The sequence below is a fragment of the Denticeps clupeoides genome, chromosome 16, assembly GCF_900700375.1.
Source record: "Denticeps clupeoides chromosome 16, fDenClu1.1, whole genome shotgun sequence".
Classification (NCBI taxonomy): Eukaryota; Metazoa; Chordata; class Actinopteri; order Clupeiformes; family Denticipitidae; genus Denticeps; species Denticeps clupeoides.
The window spans coordinates 3,812,405-3,832,744 of NC_041722.1; the positions used below are offsets into that span (position 1 = coordinate 3,812,405).

General features: G+C 43.1%; 2 protein-coding genes across 4 annotated transcripts; both read right to left on the reverse strand.

Moving 5' to 3' along the window:
* Positions 1-487: 487 nt before the first annotated feature.
* Positions 488-3,891, reverse strand: polr2m (RNA polymerase II subunit M). The gene is made up of 4 exons (XM_028957017.1): positions 3,629-3,891; positions 2,143-2,700; positions 1,843-2,050; positions 488-1,155 (listed from the first exon to the last, which is right to left on the reverse strand). Exons 1-4 carry the CDS (start codon positions 3,736-3,738, stop codon positions 1,012-1,014), a joined length of 1,020 nt encoding a protein of 339 aa, XP_028812850.1. The 5' UTR covers positions 3,739-3,891; the 3' UTR covers positions 488-1,011.
* Positions 3,892-4,975: 1,084 nt separating this feature from the next.
* On the reverse strand, positions 4,976-20,297 carry myzap (myocardial zonula adherens protein). Of its 3 annotated transcripts, XM_028957015.1 has the most exons (15): positions 20,280-20,297; positions 19,843-20,082; positions 18,256-18,342; positions 15,012-15,107; positions 12,830-12,991; positions 12,620-12,712; positions 12,406-12,519; positions 11,389-11,541; positions 10,934-11,059; positions 8,152-8,280; positions 7,373-7,467; positions 7,143-7,248; positions 6,415-6,498; positions 5,983-6,092; positions 4,976-5,897 (listed from the first exon to the last, which is right to left on the reverse strand). In XM_028957015.1, the coding sequence occupies exons 2-15, from the start codon at positions 19,903-19,905 to the stop codon at positions 5,561-5,563; spliced, it is 1,755 nt and encodes a 584-aa protein (XP_028812848.1). In that variant the 5' UTR covers positions 19,906-20,082; positions 20,280-20,297; the 3' UTR covers positions 4,976-5,560. The 3 variants fall into 3 exon arrangements, with proteins under 3 accessions (XP_028812848.1, XP_028812849.1, XP_028812847.1); XM_028957016.1 differs by lacking the exon at positions 20,280-20,297 and having other exon boundaries at positions 5,983-6,047; positions 19,843-20,209; XM_028957014.1 differs by lacking the exon at positions 20,280-20,297 and having other exon boundaries at positions 19,843-20,208.
* Between the last annotated feature and the right edge of the window lie 43 nt (positions 20,298-20,340).

The following is a 20,340-nucleotide window of genomic DNA, read 5'->3' on the forward strand; positions in this document are numbered from 1 at the left end:
GAATTACTCTCCCTCCCTCAATCTTGAGGGAACCGGAGTGCGGAGAGATTTAGTGAATGGCTGTGGCAGCACCGGCGCGTCATTGGCAGCCCTTATCTGCGTTTGAGGGGCTGGAAATTGTGCTCTCCATATGTCACGTCTGTGTGTCTGTCTGCATGCCTGGGCTGCATCTACGCGTGTGCTGCCAGTCAGTGGAGTAACACGACCTAAATGTGTTCCAGATGTAGCCCAGCCCTCAACACTGGTCCAGCTCCTTCAGGCATCAATAATTCACTTGGTTAGGTATAAATCATCAACGGCGTGTCACAGATTTCTTTCGCTGATAACACCGCCTGCAGTCTCGCCATGCTCATCAAACCAGAAGGTTAACAAAACACTTGGGGAATTGATGAGAAAAAAAAGTCTTTTAGGTGTGTTGATCTCAAATTACTTAAAGAGTAGTGTTGTGTGATACCAGAAACATCCCCGCACCAAAGAAAAAAAAAAATTATGAAAAGATAGAATTTATTTTAAATTATGTTCTGTTGGCTCCGCGGTGGAAGTGACCCAGATCCACTCAATGATGAGGCGCGTGAGAGCTGTACTCTAATTGAAATGTTTGGGAGAAACACAGAGCACAATGATGGGACACATTCACTCCATACTCACACAAACCAGCTCCCAGCAAACAGCGGCTGGGCCACATAAAAACCCCGGCCTGACACAGTTCACGGCCTGTTCATTACAGCCCAGGCCCTCCCGGATAGACCCAGCCTTCCCTTTACATTAAGCATGCCACTAACAAAGTGACAACTCAATGCCACTTAGCTAAGTCCCATGTGTCTGGCCGAGGCAGCTATTGTGCTCCTCACAATGCGCCACGTCCAGATTCTCCGCTGACAGCCCTTGGCGTCTTTGAAGTGAAAATCCCCCCTTTTTTTGGAGAGCTGTGGGTGCGGGGTCCGTGGCCCATACGGAGGCCAGGGGTGACAGGGATCCCTCTCCACCCACCCCCAACAGGTCCCCTTGAGGTTAGTCCTCCTCCGAGGAGAGCTGGGCCCCGTTGTCATACACCTCCCTGTAGGCACCCCGCAGGCCCCCCTCAGGGTGGCAGTCCCCCATGCTGAAGCCCAGCCCCTCTGCCAGCTTCTGAGCAGCCAGCTTGGCCTGGAGTTCCTGAAACACAGATGAACACCCCGGAGACGCTTTAGCTGCTGTCAAGAGCTTTAACAAGCAAGCAAACATCACACAGCATCACCCTGAAAACAGAGCAGGTCTGTGGAGCAGCCTGTTAGGCTAAATAGAGCAATGTGAATGGGACCTTAGAGGAAAACTTTGTCTTAAATTAAGCAGGGGGGGTTTACTGCCAACTGCCACAGGCTCACAGCTAAATTAAGCTAAGCACTCGGTCAATAAATTAAGGAGCCTTCTTTCTTTTTTCAGTAGAAAAAAAGGAAAATATTATATAAAAAAAATTCTGGATTTATTTCTCATCCTACTTGGATTTTTCCTTTAATTAACCTCCCAGATTTCCCTTAAATGGTATAAAGGGTAACACATTCTTTTGTCATCATATGTGGTAAGGAAACAGACCCATAATCAGACTCTCTATAGTGTCCTTTTCATAAGGACCTACTTTAATAACGTTTAAATAACATTTAAGAAAAGTTTAAGCATGTTAAGCAATATCTCAGCTATACATAACCAATGTTGCAACTCAAAGAAATGCTAATAAACACATCTTACATCTCTGTCAATGGGTATTATTACTTTTTTTTGGTCCCAAAAGAAAAATGAGTGAAACGGGACCCTACAGCCTTAATGTGTGAAAGCTGATGTAAAAGTTGTGCTCAGGGTGCTCACCTCCTGTTTCAGAGTTTGCTCTCTAAGCAAGCTGACTGAATCCTGCAGTGTGAGAAGCTGGGCTGGTGTGTGACGGAGAGGAGGTAGCTTGGCTGCTGTGATGTCATCAAGGTGCTTCCGGTCTCGCTGCTTTCGGGTTTCTGCTGACAGTAGTGTAGGACCCACAGGAGACTGGCTGGGAGATGGGCTGCCTGATTTGGGGAGTGTCCTGTCAAAGAAAGGCCACAAACAACTCTATGTAGACAAGTCAACTCAGCCTACGATATCACGGAAAAAGGAATAACGCTGAATAATACACACTGATTAAGCTTGAATTTTGCCTTCCTGGTTGTTGGACTTTTCTCTGCATCTTCTAAAACCTTTACATAGTGAAGCTTCATCTGTGGCTGTTTTCCAAAGAAAGGGTTGCTGGAACTTCCAGAACCAGCACTTGATTCGGACAGTTCCATCCTCTCCAGAGCTTCCAAAAGGCCACACTTTTTAGTTTCCAGAGGGATTTGTTGACCACTGGACTCCATAGCTTCAGTCTCACATGCTAAAGAAGGAACATGTGCCTGCTGCTGGTGGACATCAGGGTTTTCCAAGGCAGTACGTGGTGCAAGGGCGTCCCCTGTCTTCGAAGCATCTCCAGGCGCTGGTTCGGCGTTTTGCTGGCTTCCCCATTCTTCCTGATGGGCGTATCTGTCAGGCTGCCGCTGGCTCAGGGCCTTCTGATACCGGGATTCAAATTCACTCCGGACAGACAACAAGTCGTTGTGTTTCTTCTCCTGTTCCAGAACATGGTCAAGCGCAAGCTGCACCCTCTGAAGAAAGTCAGAGATCTTTTTCCCTTTGTCAGGCAGGGTCTGGACGAATTTCCTGTGCAAGAACAACAATAAAAATCCAGTTTAGTGGATTTCAAGCAGCTAAACAGGACAACTAAATAAACACAAATTCTACAAATTCTAACCCTACATGATTTATGACTAATAATGTGTAACTATAAAACATAATCATAGCCTAGCGTTTAAGGAAGCGTCCCCGTAATCAGAAGGTTGCTGGTTCGAATGCCGATGAGGGATGCCACTGAGCAAAAGCACCGTCCCCACACACTGCTCCCCGGGCGCCTGTCACGGCTGCCCATCTGCTCACTAAGGGTGATGGTTAAGTGCAGAGGACACGTTTCACTGTGTGCTGGGCTGCAGTTTCACAATGACAATCACTTCACTTCCACTTTCCTCACCAAAAGTAAAGTGACACGTCAGAGCCTTGAAAAAAAAATACACTTCACATAATATCAGGGTCGAGTATTACAGAGTCCTGTACACTTGACTTTAATTTTCATTTTAAATTCTAATTTGACAGCCATTAAGAAGTGAAGTGAAAGTGATTGTCATTGTGAAACACTGCAGCACAGAACATGATGTCACGGTGAAATGTGTCCTCTGCTTTTAACCATCACCCTCGGTGAGCAGTGGGCAGCCATGACAGGCGCCCGGGGAGCAGTGTGTGGGGACGGTGTAGTGCTTTGTTTATTATGCAGCACTTCAGCGACAAACACTTCACCTCGGTTAGTTTATTTGACACAGAGTTATGATTAATTCGATTTTTTTCCATGTAACAGTTTAATGTTAATGTTATCGCCACCACCTGTAGTTTTAGGCGGCCAAGGTAAATTAGCTTAGCATAACGAAGAACACCCGTACGCGGCCGAGAGAGGGACACCAATCGCGGGGTTTATTTGTAATTTATGCCACTGAAACGTCTTCAAGTGGCACATCACGTCAAGAAAGACGCGGGAACGCACTTATTACTCAGCAGTTTCTCCTGGCGCTGTAATAGTTCCCGCAGCTCCGCCGGGCTCCTGCTCCGTAGGTCGCCGGTGTATCCCTGCCGGTTAGTCCGCGCTGAGCTCATTGCTCGCCGGTAAGAGGTTTGAGCTTTACAGCGGAAGTAAAGCCATAAAGCGTTATGCTACTGTATATCTACATGATAAAACCAGACACGCGTTGTCGACGCGGACTACATCTGGAGGACTACAGCCGCGCTCCTCCCAGCAGCCAATCAGCGACTCGCCTTCTGGGCGCGTCACCGTTCCGGAAGTATAAAGTGAGCGCGAGCGGAAAACGCGCCAAATCTAGACCGTGGTTCAAAAGTTTGGGGTAATTTAGACACTGTCAGTTTTTTTTTGTTCCTATGGAAAACACACAGTAAGAGTTGAATTGAAAAATTACAACGTGAAAAATTTGGCAAGATGTATTGTTTCTTTCATTTGTGCAACTGTAAGAAAATCGAAAGTGAAGTGATTGTCATTGTGCAACACTGCAGCACAGCACATGGTGACACAACGAAATGTGTCCTCTGCTTTTAACCATCACCCTTGGTGAGCAGTGGGCAGCCATGTCTGGCCCCGGGGTGCAGTGTGTGGGGACGGTGCTTTGCTCAGTGGCACCTCTGGCTCAGGATCCTAACCGGCAACCTGATTACGGGGCCGCTTCCTTAACCGATAGGCCACCACTGCATACAAGTCTAAAAATTAATGAAGCTTTAATAGAGGAAGACTTGGCATTCCATTGGAACTTTCTACATTTATGCAGATATTACATTATTACAGTAATTTACAACATGAACTTTGTCTGGACTGGAGTTTCCACCCATTTGAGGTCTTTTGACTGCACAAAACAAATGTTTCTTATTAAAAACAAGGACATTTATAAACGTCTGTAAACTTTGGATTTTTCAAACAATATTTAAATTTAAGCGTGTTTTTCATGGATGGAATGTTAAGGTACCGACATTGACATTTGTGTTCTGTTTGAACATTGCGCTTTAAACATTTAAAGATATCACATTATTTAAAATGCTATACATACATATATATGTAGATAATAATAATTAAGAATTTATTTTTGTTTAGTTTTTTTCTCAAAACAGTTAAAAACACGACAATAAAGTTTTGATCTGGAATATATCCAAACATTTAAAACAAGCCTCTCGAACACTCGGCGCAGCGTTGCTGCCATCTACTGGAGAAGATGAAACATTGCAGCTCAATTCTTCTTAGGAATACAGCACCAGTATCTGTTTTCTAATGTTAAAGGGAAACACAGTGAAGATTAAAATAAAACAACACGAAGGACGAAACAACCAAAGCTACATAAACCTCTTTTAGTAGCTGGTAACAGTTTAAAGCAATACGAAGATACATCCATTATATATGATGATTTTTCTAGGCCTAAGAAAATCGCATAATACATGGATCCACCATTGGGATTCTGTATGTGTTATGTGTTTCTAAGCCCCATCTGATTGGGTTGACAATGGCTTAATAAAAAATAAATGAATCTATTATGACAAGCCTGTTTTGAAAATGTAAGGAGCAGCACATACAATGTGTACACACTAGAAGTAAATATCTACTTCTAATGAAGCATTACTGTGCTTAACCATTAAAACTATAACAAATTGGCTTAGAAATGGTTCAGCTACATAGATCTTTATTGCTCTGTAAAAAAATACTCATCACAGTACCAAATATTAAAGAGCTCAGTGCCAGGGATGTATTGAATATATATACATTATCAAATTTTCTTTCAAACCGAAACATTTGTTAACAGATAACGAAAAATTTTGTGTGATTATAAAATAAGTTATGCAAAGAGAGATGGATAATATTTACAACAAGGTACATGGTAAGCTACAAAATTTTGTCACGTTTTCACGTCTCAAACAGACAAGATTACTCGATATTGATATTGGCTGATATTTCCATAAGTTTCATGAAAGGAGTGTAGACTCCAGTCCTGGTTCGGGGGCCATATGGGTTGGGGGGGGACTGTGCCAACGTTGGGGAGACGGGAGAGGTCTGCACCTCAGTGGACCTCTCGGTTGGGGATTCTGTGGGTTCGGCTCGACCGGAGATTAGAGGGTGACTCTGCAGCATCTGGCTGTACTGCACAGGAGTAAACTTCAGCAGACTGTAGTCCAATCTGCTGGGCGGCATGGAAGCTATTCGGGGTTGCGTTAAGACGGGCGGCTGTGGCTGCGGCTGCTGCTGTGGCCGTTCAGGCTCTGGTCTGTAGAGACAGAAGTACCAAGTTTACCTGACAGGTGGTTTCCATCCTTACTCTGTTCGCTGTTTCTGAATATGTGAGTTCTTACCGATGGACAAGCAAATCACAGCCTACTCCAATTTCTCGGGTGTTCACCCGCTTCTCAGCCTCTTTCTGTACAGACATAAAATACTTCAGCTTGTCTTCTAACTCATTATTCTAAAAGAAAGGAAGCACAGCAAGAAACCAGCATCAGCTCAGATTCTAGAAAAGGCAAAGTCATGCAGTCAGCAGTCCAAGGCTGAAGTGAGCCACACTGATGCTCCAAGAACAGGTGCTGTATAGGAGTGGGAGAAGATGAATGACAGACATATTCTCCCATAACACACACACACTCACACACACACACACACAGATACACACTAAAAAAACCTGCATGTCCCCATGCAAAGCCCTGCCTCGTGCTTTTCTGTGCCTCTTAAGGGACCTGTGAAGAAAAGCATTGTGCTGCAGTCATAGTTCAGGTGCACTCCTGCATTACCTCGCACTCAACAATGGCGATCCTGTCCAGCAGCTCAGAAATGAACATGTCTTTCTGGGCGACTTTAGATCGCAGTGTTTCAACCTGGAAGACAGGAGAAGAGTAGTAACCAAAGTCATGCATTCCATATACTAGGCATAGTGCACGTTCATTTTTACATTGACATTTACATTTATGGCATTTATCAGATGCCTTCATCCAGAGCGACATACACCTGGAAAGTATTCACTGTGCATTTCTTTGTTATATCATTATTCCAAAATGGATCAAAATCATATCTTTCCTCAGACTTGAGGCTGTAATTGCTGCCAAAGGTGTTCAATGTTACCAAACTATTGAGCAAAGGCTGTGAATACTTATGCACATGCGTTTTCTAATTTTTTTTTTATTTTTAATACATTTTCCAAAACATAAAGTAAACTTTTTTTCATGTTGTCGTTATGGGGTGTTGTGTGTAGAATTCTGAGGACAAAATGCAATTTATCAATTTAATGTGAATACTTTCCAGACAATCAGTAGTTACAGTTACAGTCCCCTTGGAGACACTCAGGGTTAAGTGTCTTGCTCAGGGACACAATGGTAGTAAATGGGAATTAAACCTGTGACTTTGGGTTTTCTGATTCACACTATGTCTGTTATATGGAGTGTAGATATTAAAGACTGGAAGTGATTTAAATGATGAAAAAATAAATGTTTTTGTATTTTGGTGCAGTTGTATTTTGTTCTACCTCCTCTATCATGCCTTTAACTTTCCTCTGCTGGCAAAAGACCATGTCGTTCAGGTGCTTAATCCTCTCCCTCAGCTCCGAAGCCTCCTCCTTCACTTCCTCTGACCTTGCAGAGGACAAAGCAGAGCAGAACGTTATCACTTTTGCCCCTGCATGCTTTACAATCTCTGTAACTGCTAACATCATACACGAAAAGCACAAGGTAGCTTATTGAGAAACCACAGTTTTACCTTCTAGCTGCTGCTGGGCTGCAATGGTCTGTCACGTCAAGTTGTTGCAGTTTCTGTTCACAGTCCTGCAGCTTCAGCATCAGGTGATTCTTCTCCTGTTAAAGGCACAATTAGGGACTCACATAAGCAATTACAACAGAAAACACGCTATACTTGTATACAATACAGGCCAAAAGTTTGGACACATCTTCTCATTCAAAGTGTTTTCTTTATTTTCATGATAGATGAAAAATAATATTCTTACTGAAGGCATCAAAACTATGAATGAACACATGTGGAGTTATGTACTTAACAAAAATGGAGACCTGGTCTCCACAGTCACCTGAACCCGGACCTGAACCCAATCGAGATGGTTTGGGGTGAGCTGGACCGCAGAGTGAAGGCAAAGGGGCCAACAAGTGCTAAACACCTCTGGGAACTCCTTCAAGACTGTTGGAAAACCATTTCAGGTGACGACCTCTTGAAGCTCATCGAGAGAATGCCAAGAGTGTGCAAAGCAGTAATCAGAGCAAAGAAACTAGAATATAAAACATGTTTTCAGTTATTTCACCTTTTTTTTGTTAAGAACATAACTCTACATGTGTTCATTCATAGTTTTGATGCCTTCAGTCAGAATCTACCAATGTAAAGGGTCATGAAAATAAAGAAAACACATTGAATGAGAAGGTGTGTCCAAACTTTTGGCCTGTGCTGTACCTACTTGTATAAATGTATACATACAAATGTATACTTGTATATTATATTTTACATTTTTTATTAGTTTGATGTGTTTTTCTCACCCGTCCCATGCAGTCCAGCAGCCGCTCTACCTCACTTATCCTCTGGTCCTTCTCAGCGATCTTTGCCTCAGCAATCTTCGCATTCTTCTCAAGCTGCTCTATGCGTTTGATGTAATTGTCTATTTGTGCCTGAATGATAGAGAAATTATTTGTGTTTGACATCTGGACATCAAGGGTTTGAAAAGTAGTTGTCTGCAGGCTTCTACATGGGGGATGGTTCCGTATGGTTGCAGTATTCAAAGCTATCACTAGAGGACCACAACAGCTTCTCAACTGAACACACAAACTTGACAGCAATGAAGGAATTCAACAATAATCTTGAAAGAATTGCTTTGTGTCATGATCCGGTCCGAAATGGGGTTACTCCGGTCCGGATCCCACTGTTGTCATGTGTAATGTTCCCTAATCGTTTTCACCTGTGTTAATTATATAAAGCTGTCCTGTTCGTTTCTATTCGCGGTCAGGTCTTTAAAGTTATGCTCCATGTTCACAAGTGTCAACATCTCGGCTGTCTCCGCTGTCCTGTGATTCACCATTAAACCCCGGTTTCGTGATGTCAGGTGATTGCGTCCTTCATTCCTCGTCTTCTCGTCACTCCGTCCTCCTCTCCGTACACCCGCCTCGTCATGCCCGCATGGTCCTGACACTTTGAAGGTTATGAGAATTAATTGAATATTTATGGTATGGGAGTGATTTAGTGGGCGATTTTAGAGATTAACATTGTTCATGTTGTAAATGAATGGATTATCTACATAAATGTAGAGAAACCAATTATCAGGTCTCATGGAAAGCTGTGTTTGTTAACCCAGTATTCCTTAAACTTATTTTACTTATTATGTCAGTCTTTGGGGATGCATAAACATCCCCCCAGATAGATATTATTACTATAATTATAATTACTATTAATATTACGTACCTATGCCTGTATATAAGAACCAAGCAATTGAGAAATACTTTTCACTTTCTCTACTTTCTCTAGTTTGTTTTCATTGCTGTCAAGTGATAAAGACAGTGTTACGCAGATATGTGCCAACTGCCATCTCACTCAGCTGGGGATATTTCTCACAGCATGACAGCCAGAACTCAGAAAGAAACAGCCAACCAAATCTCAACTGTAACCCAGCATTGCACGAGGGCTCCAAAAGTTTATCCTGGACCACAGGTAGCAGATCACTCATCTCTGGACTGGCGAACGGGTCTCGTACTCATTGCCTTTCCAGGATATGGGATTTTATAGGGAAGGAAAATTAAAACGATGCAGTGTTGCGTGATATCACTGTGGGCACCTCCCCCAGATACTTTATTTCCATTTATTTATTTATCAGACGCCCTTATCCAGAGAGACTTACAATCAGTAGTTACAGGGACAGTCCCCCCTGGAGCAACTTAGGGTTAAGTGTCTTGCTCAGGGACACAATGGTAGTAAGCGGGAGTTGAACCTGGGCCTTCTAGTTCACAGGCGAGTGTGTTACCTACTAGGCTACTACCACCCTTGACCACTAGGCTACTACCAGATCCGCACGGCCTTGTTAATTAGCATAGCTTGGAAGATGACATGAATTAATTTCAAGGGAGCTATTGCAAAAAATAATGCCAGTAAATCAGCATCATTTGATGGTGTTATGATCCGGTCCGGAAGGGGTGACTCTGAGTTCGGACTGGAGTTTCATGTTAGTCTTGTGCAACGTTCTGGTCGTGTTCACCTGTGTATAATTATGAGTGTATAAAGCTGCTGAATTTAAATGGCAAGGCTCTGCACTGGCAAAAACTCTTGTCATGGACTGCCACCAGTCCACACCCCATTTATCTCAATATTTGAATGATCCCAGAAGAGCTGAAAACAGTTGCGCCGATTAAAGAAGCAATAATAAAATTCACACTAACACAGTCTCTGGTACAACCACATTTTGTAGGGAAATTGCCAGAAAGAGTCAAAATAGAGCCAATGTCAGCATTACAGAACAAAGCAAGAACAAAAAAATGATCTTTGTTAGTTGTGATCTTTTATGGGTGGAGCCTATCTATGCCACTGAGAGGATGAGTGATGTCTTATAGAGTAAGCTGTTGTGCTAATGTCAAATCTGTGTGATGAATTGGCAAACGGAGGAAATGTTCTTTGTGTGTTTCTTTATAAAAATATGAACAGTATGACATTTTTTTAATGTCTCACATTAATCCTCATACTAATTACGGTGGTAGAGGCCTAGTGTGATGTCTCGTTGTGGTGTTGTGTCTGCTTCCCTGATACTGACTGACCCTGATACAGATCCCTGATTGACTACTCCCATTCCGGCTTGTGACTGGCGGCCTGAAACAAGGCGGAAGGTTTAATATGGCCGTGGTGTGCAATGACAAGGGGCGAAGGAAGGCGAACAGGAGAGGACAGCACTGTCATGTCCGCAGCTACAGCCAGCAGAATATTTGGACCTACACCGCTGTGTAGTTTTTGTTTGGGTTTCGCCTCAGTTGTGTTTTTGTTTTTAAAATATAATAAAATCTATAAAACGCTTTTCATCACTTTGTTGCATCCCTGTCCTTAGACCCTGGGACGTAACACTAGTGGATAAGACAGTCACCTAAAACCAGAAGACCCTGGTTTAAACCCCACTTACTACTAATGTGTCCCTGAGCAAGACACTTATACCTGAGTGTCTCCCAGGGGGGAATGTCCCTGTAACTACTGGATAAAGTTTTAGGGTCAACGTTCTGGACATGATTTGAATGTGAAAGTTTTTCGTACCGGGCCCAGTTTACGATAAGACGTGTAAATATTGAGTTGTACCTGCAGGGCCTCGATCTCCTCCCTGTGTTTGCGCTGTTCCTCCTGCAGCCGCACCTCGTATTCTTTCTGCAGCTTTGTGCTGAGCTCCTTCAGGGCCTGTGCACTGGCCTCGTGTGACGACTCCACCTACACAGCACACAAGAACATGCCGAAGGCAGCAAAACCGACCCAGTTACATTCAGTGCATTCCTGTATCAGTTTATAACAATGCATTTTACGTCTGTTCCTGGAGGACAATAATGAGCTGATGATGACCATTCAGAGAATATGTCGTGTTAAAATCCAACTGATTCACTACAAACGTCGCGAAGATATAATTAGATTTTTTTTCAACTGTCTAGATTAAGGGAGATAAAGTTTGACAGGTTTTGGGCGTGAAACTCTCACTGCAACATCAGTAAATATGGACTTATGCAAATAATATGTGTATTAATATGAATGACAAGACTGGATACCTTGAGTGACAGGGCACGGTTCTCAGCCTGTGCAGTTGCCAGCTCTCTCTCCGTCTCCTTCAGCTTCCGTTCCGCATCTCTGTAGGATTTCCTCAGGGTCTTCATCTCATCCCGTGAGCCCACCCGCTCCTGACATCTCTCCAACAGGGACTTCTGCTTGCAAACAGTAAGCACACAGGTTGACACTGGGCAAATTATACTTTAATTATACTCTAGTATATAAACCGGTATATTTGAACACTGTTTAGATGGAAACAGCGTAGCGGTGGTCTAACAAACATGGCAATGCTCGCATATCCCTTTAAAACATCTGTGGGTGCAAAAACTACAGTGGCTGCAAATCACAAATATTTCATGAAAAATAACTAAATAAACAATATTTCATAAAACAAATGAACATTTTAAACAGTAATTTACAACATGCGAAGTACTTTTACCAATCACCGGAACAAATTTACAAGGGGGGGTATGACGGACTGGAAGTGTGACGGACTTGTTTTTTTTTTTTTTTTTTTAAAGAGCAGACAGAAGAAATCATGGCACTGGCCTAGCGGTTAAGGAAGCGGACCCATAACCTGAAGGTTGCCGGTTCGGAACCCGGACCACGAAGGTGCCACTGAGGTGCCACTGAGCAAAGCACCGTCCCCACACACTGTCCCCTGGGCGCCTGTCATGGCTGCCCACTGCTCACCAAGATGATTGGTTAAATGCAGAGGGCATGTTTCGTTGTGTGCACAGAGTGCTTGCTGTGTATGACAATCACTTCGCTTCGCTTCCACACGGAACACAGGGGTCTACAGACGACACAGATTCATTTGCTGGGCCGTTGGGCCTGTATTCCAGTGTGTTCCCTGATCCATGAATATTAAACTGGATATTAAATTGTTCTTCAGCTACATGCTCATTATCACGTAGACTCTTGGTACGCTCGACTGAATCGGCGTCTCTGTCAGTGACTGTGGCTGAGTGACAGATGTGGAGAGGGCCCGCAGCGACCAGCAGTAAGTGAGCCGCTACCTGCAGATCAATGTTGGCCGTGATGAGGGAGCTGTTCATCTGGTCGAAGCTGTCGAGGGCTGCTGTCCGTACCCTCACCTCCGCTTCCAGACTGCGCCGGTGAGAATTTGCAGCCTGAAGGAGAAAATGCCCATATGCAAGTGCCCATATGGCGGATCAGATAAATGTGCACGGAGGCCTCCTTTTGCAAAAAAAGTTTGTGGTGCCATGATACCTTGATTTCTCGGGACAACTTTTCCACTGTCTGCTGCATTCCTCCAAACTGGCCATACATCCTCTCTCTGACCTTCTCCAGAGAGTCTCGCACCTGTCATACGTAGGGATAACGGTGAACATTTATTATTATTGCCATATAGAGCATCTCTGTTGCTTTTTTCTCTCAAGAATCCAGAACCTCACCGAAATGTCCACAATGGACTCTTACCTCCCTGATGTACTTCATCTCCTCTTCAAGGTGATTGGCAGACCACTCTCGAGCCATCACTTCATGATGCTGGTTGGATCCGGTCCTCTGCACCACGCCATAATACTTGGGCCCGTTCTGCGTCGGATGCTCTCTCACCCCATTGGCCAACGTGACGCGATGCTGAGGGAGACAAACCAGCCCGGTCAGATTTCATACACACTCTTTTCTGAAGGTGTGTGTGTGTGTGTGCTCTTTGGGAACGTGCAGCATCTAGATGGATTTATGGTTGAATTTTTCCCTGTCCTTAATCATCTTTGTAGCTATCTTCATGCCCTAGAGTGTAGCTGTGTATGTTTAAGTCATATGAATGTGTGTGGGGGTGAGACAGCCCACGCATGTCTTTTCAGGTTATTTCAGCTCTAGTGCTGAGTGCCTCAAAAAACTGCCACCAAAACAACAGGGGCTAGTTCTTGGATGGAGTCGTATTTCTGCTGCCCACTGTACTTTCCCAGCCTGTCACTTGCTACATGACGTCTGTGCAGCCCTGTTTCCCAAGCAGAAACCAGAACCGGCCAACCGGGCTTCCACCAGGAATATGAACGGTAAATATTTCAGAGGAACTTTCTGAGATGTCTGTTTGACACTGTTGAAAAGAGCTCTCTGCTGTGCTGTGGTTTAATATTTAGGCAGCCTTTCTCAGTCAATGTGTCACAGTGACACCTCTTATCACTGATACTGAATGATACTGAAACCGTATCATTCTCACGGTTTGCGTTTTGGGGCAGCAGGTGTGAAACAGTCACATTCCTGCTGTAATGTCAATCAGACTGCCCTCATGTTTTTTTTTTTTTTTGCGTAAAAGCCTACTGTACTTACATCTGCTATCTGTAAATATGTACACACTTAGGGCTGGGCAAAAGAAGTACGATAAGTGCATTAAGTAATATATTCCATTATATAAAAAGTAATATATTCAGAATAAATTAGAACACATACGCAATGTACGTATAAAACAGATGTGCTGTATCATCATTTTATATACACTGCTCAAAAAATAGGAAAAAAGGAAAAAACAAAAATAACACATCCTAGATCTACATTAATGAGAGGAATGAATGTTCTTCACACAGTTGAATGTGCTGACAACAAAATCACACAAAAATTATAATTGGAAATCAAAATGTATCAACCCATGGAGGTCTGGATTTGGAGTCACATTCAAAATTGTGGTGGAAAAACACTCTACATGCTGATCCCACTTTTGTTTCCTTAAAACTCCTGATGAACTCCTGGACAATCTGTGGTGCAACGTAGCGTTGGTGGATGAAACGAGACTTGATGTCCCAGATGTGCTGAATTGGATTCAGGTCTGGGGAATGAGCAGGCCAGTCCATAGCATCAATTCATTAAGAGAAATCCAGTGCCAACCACACCAGCAAATGGTCTCACAAGGGGTCTGAGGATCTCATCTCGGTACCTAATGGCAGTCAGGCTACCTCTGGCGAGCACATGGAGCCACCCGACACTATTACTGACCCACTGCTAAACTGGTCATGCTGGAGGCGGTTGCAGGCAGCAGAACGTTCTCCATGGTGTTCCCAGACTCTGGCACGTCTGTCGCATGTGCTCAGTGTGAACATTCATCTGTGAAGAGCATAGGGCGACAATGGCAAATTTGCCAATCTTGGTGCCAATCAAATGCAAAACGTGCTGGACAAAGGCGGAGGTAAATTGTAAATTCTGTCTCATGCTACCACCAGAGTGAAAGCACCACCAGCATTCAAAAGTGACAAAACATCAGCCAGAAAGCATAGGAAGTGAGAAGTGGTCTGTGGTCTCCACCTGCAGGACCATGCCTTTATTGGGGAGGTCTTGCTAGTTGCCTGTAATTTCCACCTGATGACTATTCCATTTGCACAACAGCATGTGAAATTGATTGTCCATCAGTGTTGCTTCCTAAGTGGGCAGTTTGATTTCACAGACGTCTGATTGACTTGGAGTAACATTGTGTTGTTTAAGTGCTACCTTGACTTTTTGAGCAGTTTATATTCGCTTCTCTTCTTGAATGTGAATTAGTCTATTATCCATATTAATGTTATTAATTTTTGGCATTATGGTAGAAATAGCAAGACTTTTATAACATACTATATTATAATAGAGTATATTTGCACTCTTTTGTTTGTTTGTTTGTTTGTCAGACCTCCTCCACCTCCACAGGTGACTCTCTCCCTGCAGGTCTCTCACGATGGATCAGGCCGTTCCTCCTAGGCCAGGTGTCAGAGGCAGCTTTCCGCTCCTACACACACACGAACACGAACACACACACACACACACACACACACACACACAGTCCAATCAGTGAACTTTCCTATGCAGACAAACACACCCATTAAACCTTTTTTTGGTTTTCCGGTGAAATGAATTTAAACCAGCTGTGAAGACAGATTCAGGATGTGCGTTTGTCCCCCCGCAGTTTTTGAGTGGATTTTGTTTTTGGATCTGCCACATACCAAACCACACCCTTTTTAGGTCCTAAATCGTTCATCTTCTTAAGCAGGACAGAAAGCAGTGAAGGACTCTGAACACAGCAAATAAAAATGTTAGGAATTCAGTATTTTATTCTGCACTTTTTTTTTTTTTTAGCTGGAGTCAAATATTTGCTAAATGTCTTTTCAGCTGGACAACCTCCACATTGCTCTGCCAGACAGAAAAGAAGATAAGAGAAGAGGAACAATGACGCCACTGTTTTTTTGGGCCTGCAGCTGAGCCTCAGTATGTGAGTAATGCAATAAGACTCATGAAGAAGTACATTGAAAATGCTTCCTGCATAAGGCTTCCTTCAAAAAGTTCCTTCAAACTTTTATATTTCATGAGTATTGTTTCCTAATACACTGAATTATGAGGAGGAAACCCACATGCAAAGTCACCACAGTGACAGTAAGGACACTAAACGGTGCAGGACTTTCGGTCCACTGCACTGGAGTGGACTTTATGGACTCTTGCATTTGATATTAATGAAGGTACCACACATTTAACTTAAGCCCTCTGGCTGCTCTGAAGGACCCCTCACATTGCCATATTCATTACATCCCAACAAGGCTGTAGCCATCCAGCCACACAGGATATTGTTACCAGCCCCGCCCCTTTTAATTTCATGTGGCTCTTCAGCATTTCTCATGGCTGTGGCCATAACAGCATCCCTCTGTTTAAAACCTACATCCCCTCCCTTATCTTTTCAGCTCAGTTCCTTGTCATTTTGATATCTATGTATTTCAAATGAGAGGCTATGGAATTTTGTTTTTATGCATTTATATAATTCTTACATTTACTCTAATTCTGAGCATAGGCTTATAATGTTCTTTAACTTCTAACAGATGATTGATACAGGACAATTAATTAATACATAATTCATTATATGCACACGTCCTCCAGTGTGGCATAAAATATTCAGCATTGTGAACTTGATGCAACAGGTGCAGCTCCCTGAGAAAGGCACTCTGGAAATAAAATTTATTCTAAACACTGGCAGAGTCAAAAAAGTGACACAAAATGGTCACACGACTAGTGATTCACCTCAAAGAAGCTGGTTTAAATTCAATAGGAGCATCTATTCTAGCATCTGACCTAAAAAAAATCCAGTTTGAAATGCAGCCTGAGATTGTGCAATGTAGACCAAACTGATCTGGATCTGTAAACCTGTCCTACATCTGTAGTTATATCTTCTTGAAAATGATCTCATCCTGCTGTCAAAAGGTAAAGGAAGTAGGGCACAGGTGACAACTGTCAATGCAGGTTTTACGTTTCGACATCTAGAGTAGCAGAACATCACCTGACCAGTCCATTCTGTTTAGCTGGTTAAACAAAATGAACATCATATACACATGTCATTTTTAAATGAATGCAAACAAATAAGGATGTGATGCCCTTCACCTTCAGTTAAAGCTAACATGCCTTAAAATTGAAGTGATTGTCACATGTGATACACAGCAGCACAGCACACAGTGAAATTTGTCCTCTGCATTTAACCCATCACCCTGAGTGAGCAGTGTGCAGCCATGACAGGCGCCCAGGGAGCAGTGTGTGGGGACGGGGCTTTGCTCAGTGGCACCTCAGTGGCACCTTGGCAGATCGGGATTCGAACCAGCAACCTTCTGATTACGGGGCCGCTTCCTTAACCGCTAGGCCACCACTGCCCCAGTGGTGGAAATACAATACAATTTTTTTCTATGAACCTTGTGGATGATCTGCAGATAAAGGTTACCACGCTCTCTGTACAAGCCATCTGAATATAACTGTTCAAGATCTACAGCCCATCATGAAGACACCTAGAGCAATGCTAACAGCCAGATGGACACAATATTCCTCAGCCTGGATGCTTTCAAAGCTGATTCCGTGCCTAATTACTACCGTCGTCCTGAGTCACATCAGGCTAAACTCATTAATGTCATCTGCAATATGTCAATTTAGGGTCCTAGCCAGCTTCGAGCGACTTATTAACCTGGGCGGGGTTATTAACCAGGATGATGCACAGCTGGCGATTAATACAACAATGTGCCACTCACACCACTATCCTGAATTTCTCGGATTAATCGGTATCTCCTACGCTGAATGTGCCCAGCCCGTGGAGCAGTCAGGATGTATCTGGTATCAGTTGGACTTTGTTGGGATAAATATGCGCAGGTTCACATTGATTTCAGGGCAAGGTGCATCCGATTACACAATAACACAATAAAAACCCATTCGACTGTAATTGTTTAAACATGTAATAAATAGCAATGCAGAGATAGAATATTTGGGGTTAGGAGCCAGAGGGTAGTAAGTGGCATTTAGAGGTCCAAATGAAAGTTTTGGATGACTCCTTTCTTACTACCAAAATGGCACACATTAATAATTCATCGATTTGGAGATCAGAGAACAATTTCACTGTTTAATATTTTTTACAACCAAACAGTCAGTCTTTTGACCAAAATGTCATTTACTCCCTTCTGATTCTCACCCCTTGATATGTTATTGTGTCTAAAGTATTCTGAAAAAGATTCTTCAAACCTTGTGTACAGCCTTGGGATTGTTATGAAAGACTTTTTTTTGTTACACTCTCCGCCGAGCCGGTTCAAGCACAGCATAGCCTTAACTCAGCATAAGCATACGTCATGCAACCTGCTACACCCATAATGTTAGCTTAAGAGCAATTGCCAAGATAAGAACAGTAAATCTCTTAGAATACAACTTTCATATCCGATGCCAGTGCGGCGTGGTTGTTTATGGGCCATTTTCTTAGATCTTGTGTTAAACTCAGAGGGTTTTGTTGGGGAGATAAGGGATTTCTGAGCTCTGTTAGACAATAGCAGACGAGTGGGAGGCAGCATCACAAGGGTGAACTGGGGCAGACAGGATGGAAGTCTAAAGATGTGTTTGTTGTTAGGACTGCAGGAGGTGAGGCTCACCGCATTTGTAGCTGTTTGTCTGGAGTCCTTCTGTCCATTGGTGACTGTTTCATCATGCAGAGTTAGTCTGAGACGCCTTATTGCCCTCTAGACAACCCGCACACATGTGTAGAGACAAAAGCACAAACATAATTTTCAGATTACCACAATCTTCAATGATAGCAACACTGAAACCAGGCTCTGGAATGCTGCACCTTCTCATATGCAGCGGTGCTTGCACGTCTGTCAACCCCTTAGATATAGAGTGCATCCAGAAAAGGGATTCAAATTTTATACAAGACTTGTTCCACAATGGATTAAATTATTTTTTCCCCTCAGAGTCCTATACGCCACAGCCCATAATGACAATGTGAAAAAAGTTTTGGCAAATTTCTTAAAACTAAAAAAAAAGAGAAATCACATTTACATAAGTTTTCACTGCCTTGGCCATGAAGCTCAGAATTACGCTCAGGTGCCTTCTGTTTCCCCTGATCATCCTTGAAATGTTTCTGCAGCTTAGCAAAGGCTGTGAAGACTTATGTACATGTGCTTTGTCATTTTTTTTTTTTTTTACTAAATTTACATATTTTTACTAGAATTTTTCTCAGTAAATGAATACAGTACAATATTTTTAGCTCATTTGTTGCATAAGCTTCTTTTTGTCTAATCTTTGGACTTTCTGACAATGTTTTATTTGTCATATTTGTGCAGAAACATATGCAGAACTAATATGAGGATCAAACATTTTTAAATGCCACTGTATTATGCTAAAATACACATAACAATGCAGCAAATTTAAATATAATTTTTCAACAACCCATTTCGTAAAGAAGGTAGATTGTTAGTGCAAGACAGAGCAAAGTTAGACATTGTAAGTGCAGACAGTCTTTGACTGCATGAAACAAAAGGGCTAAGTGATAAATGACTGCAGGTTAACCACGTTTAACCCTGCAGTAGATAGACTGCAGAAGATGCACACTTGGCGTAAGTTCATTTGAATTTTTTTTTTGTATTCATCAGGTCTGATAAAATAAACATGACAGTCCTGCCCCCTGGCTATACGTATCGCATTACAGACTCTCACATGCACACAGCAAACATGCAGACTGATAGCACACATGCAGACTCGCACACAACCATTTGAAATCGCTGTAAAGATCTAGTGTAATAAATATGGAGATTTTATTTATAAATATGTAACTACCTCTAAATATAAATGTTCCATGCATAAGCCTAATCGTACCCCAGAACAGTGAGGAATATTAAAATATCAAGATTTGTTGACTTGGCAATGACGATAAACACAGTCAACACTGCAGAGTAATAATCCACTGATCCAGACATCCTCATGCAAACATAGATTCACAGACACCACACAACAAACATACACAATGCTAACACAACACCAGACAGACACACATGGATGATTAACTGTGGTGTGGATGAGCTATTGAAATCCTCCCATGAGCGGAATGAAAGGTACAGAAGAAAATGAAGACAGCAGTTAACCCCCCTGTGTAAGCTGTCATGACGAATGGGAAGAAGGACATACGACGAAGAGTAAAGCAGGGTGGGGGGGTGTGTGTGTTGCTCTCCAGCAGCCCTTACCTCACTTTGGTCCCCGGTGTCTGAAAGAGTGGTGACACTGCCGGCGGTCCCCCCACGTAGCATGTCTCCGTTATTTCCTGCCCACCTCCCGCTGTCCAGTGGGTAAAAAAGACAAACACTCGCTCACGGCCGCAGTCAGCCACAAATCCGACCGCACGCCTGTAATGCTGCGTGTGGGGAAAAAAAGGCAAAGAAAGTTCCCTTCTGCTGACCTCAGCCCAGTGCAGAATTCCTGTCCTGCTAGATAAGGCAGAGAGAGACCGGGAGAGGGAGGGACAGAGAGAGAGGAGAGGAACAAAAAAAAAATATTCTCAGTCAGGAGGGAAAAACTCAATCCAGTCCCTCAAAGTTCAGAGTCTTTCTCACACAGGCTCCTCCTGCCCACATCTGAGAGAGAGAGAGAGAGAGAGAGAGAGAGAGAGAGAGAGTCGCTCTACCAGTCGCTCAGCAGCTGCTATCACTTCTGCAGCCCTGGCCTCTGATCAGACCTGTCCAGCC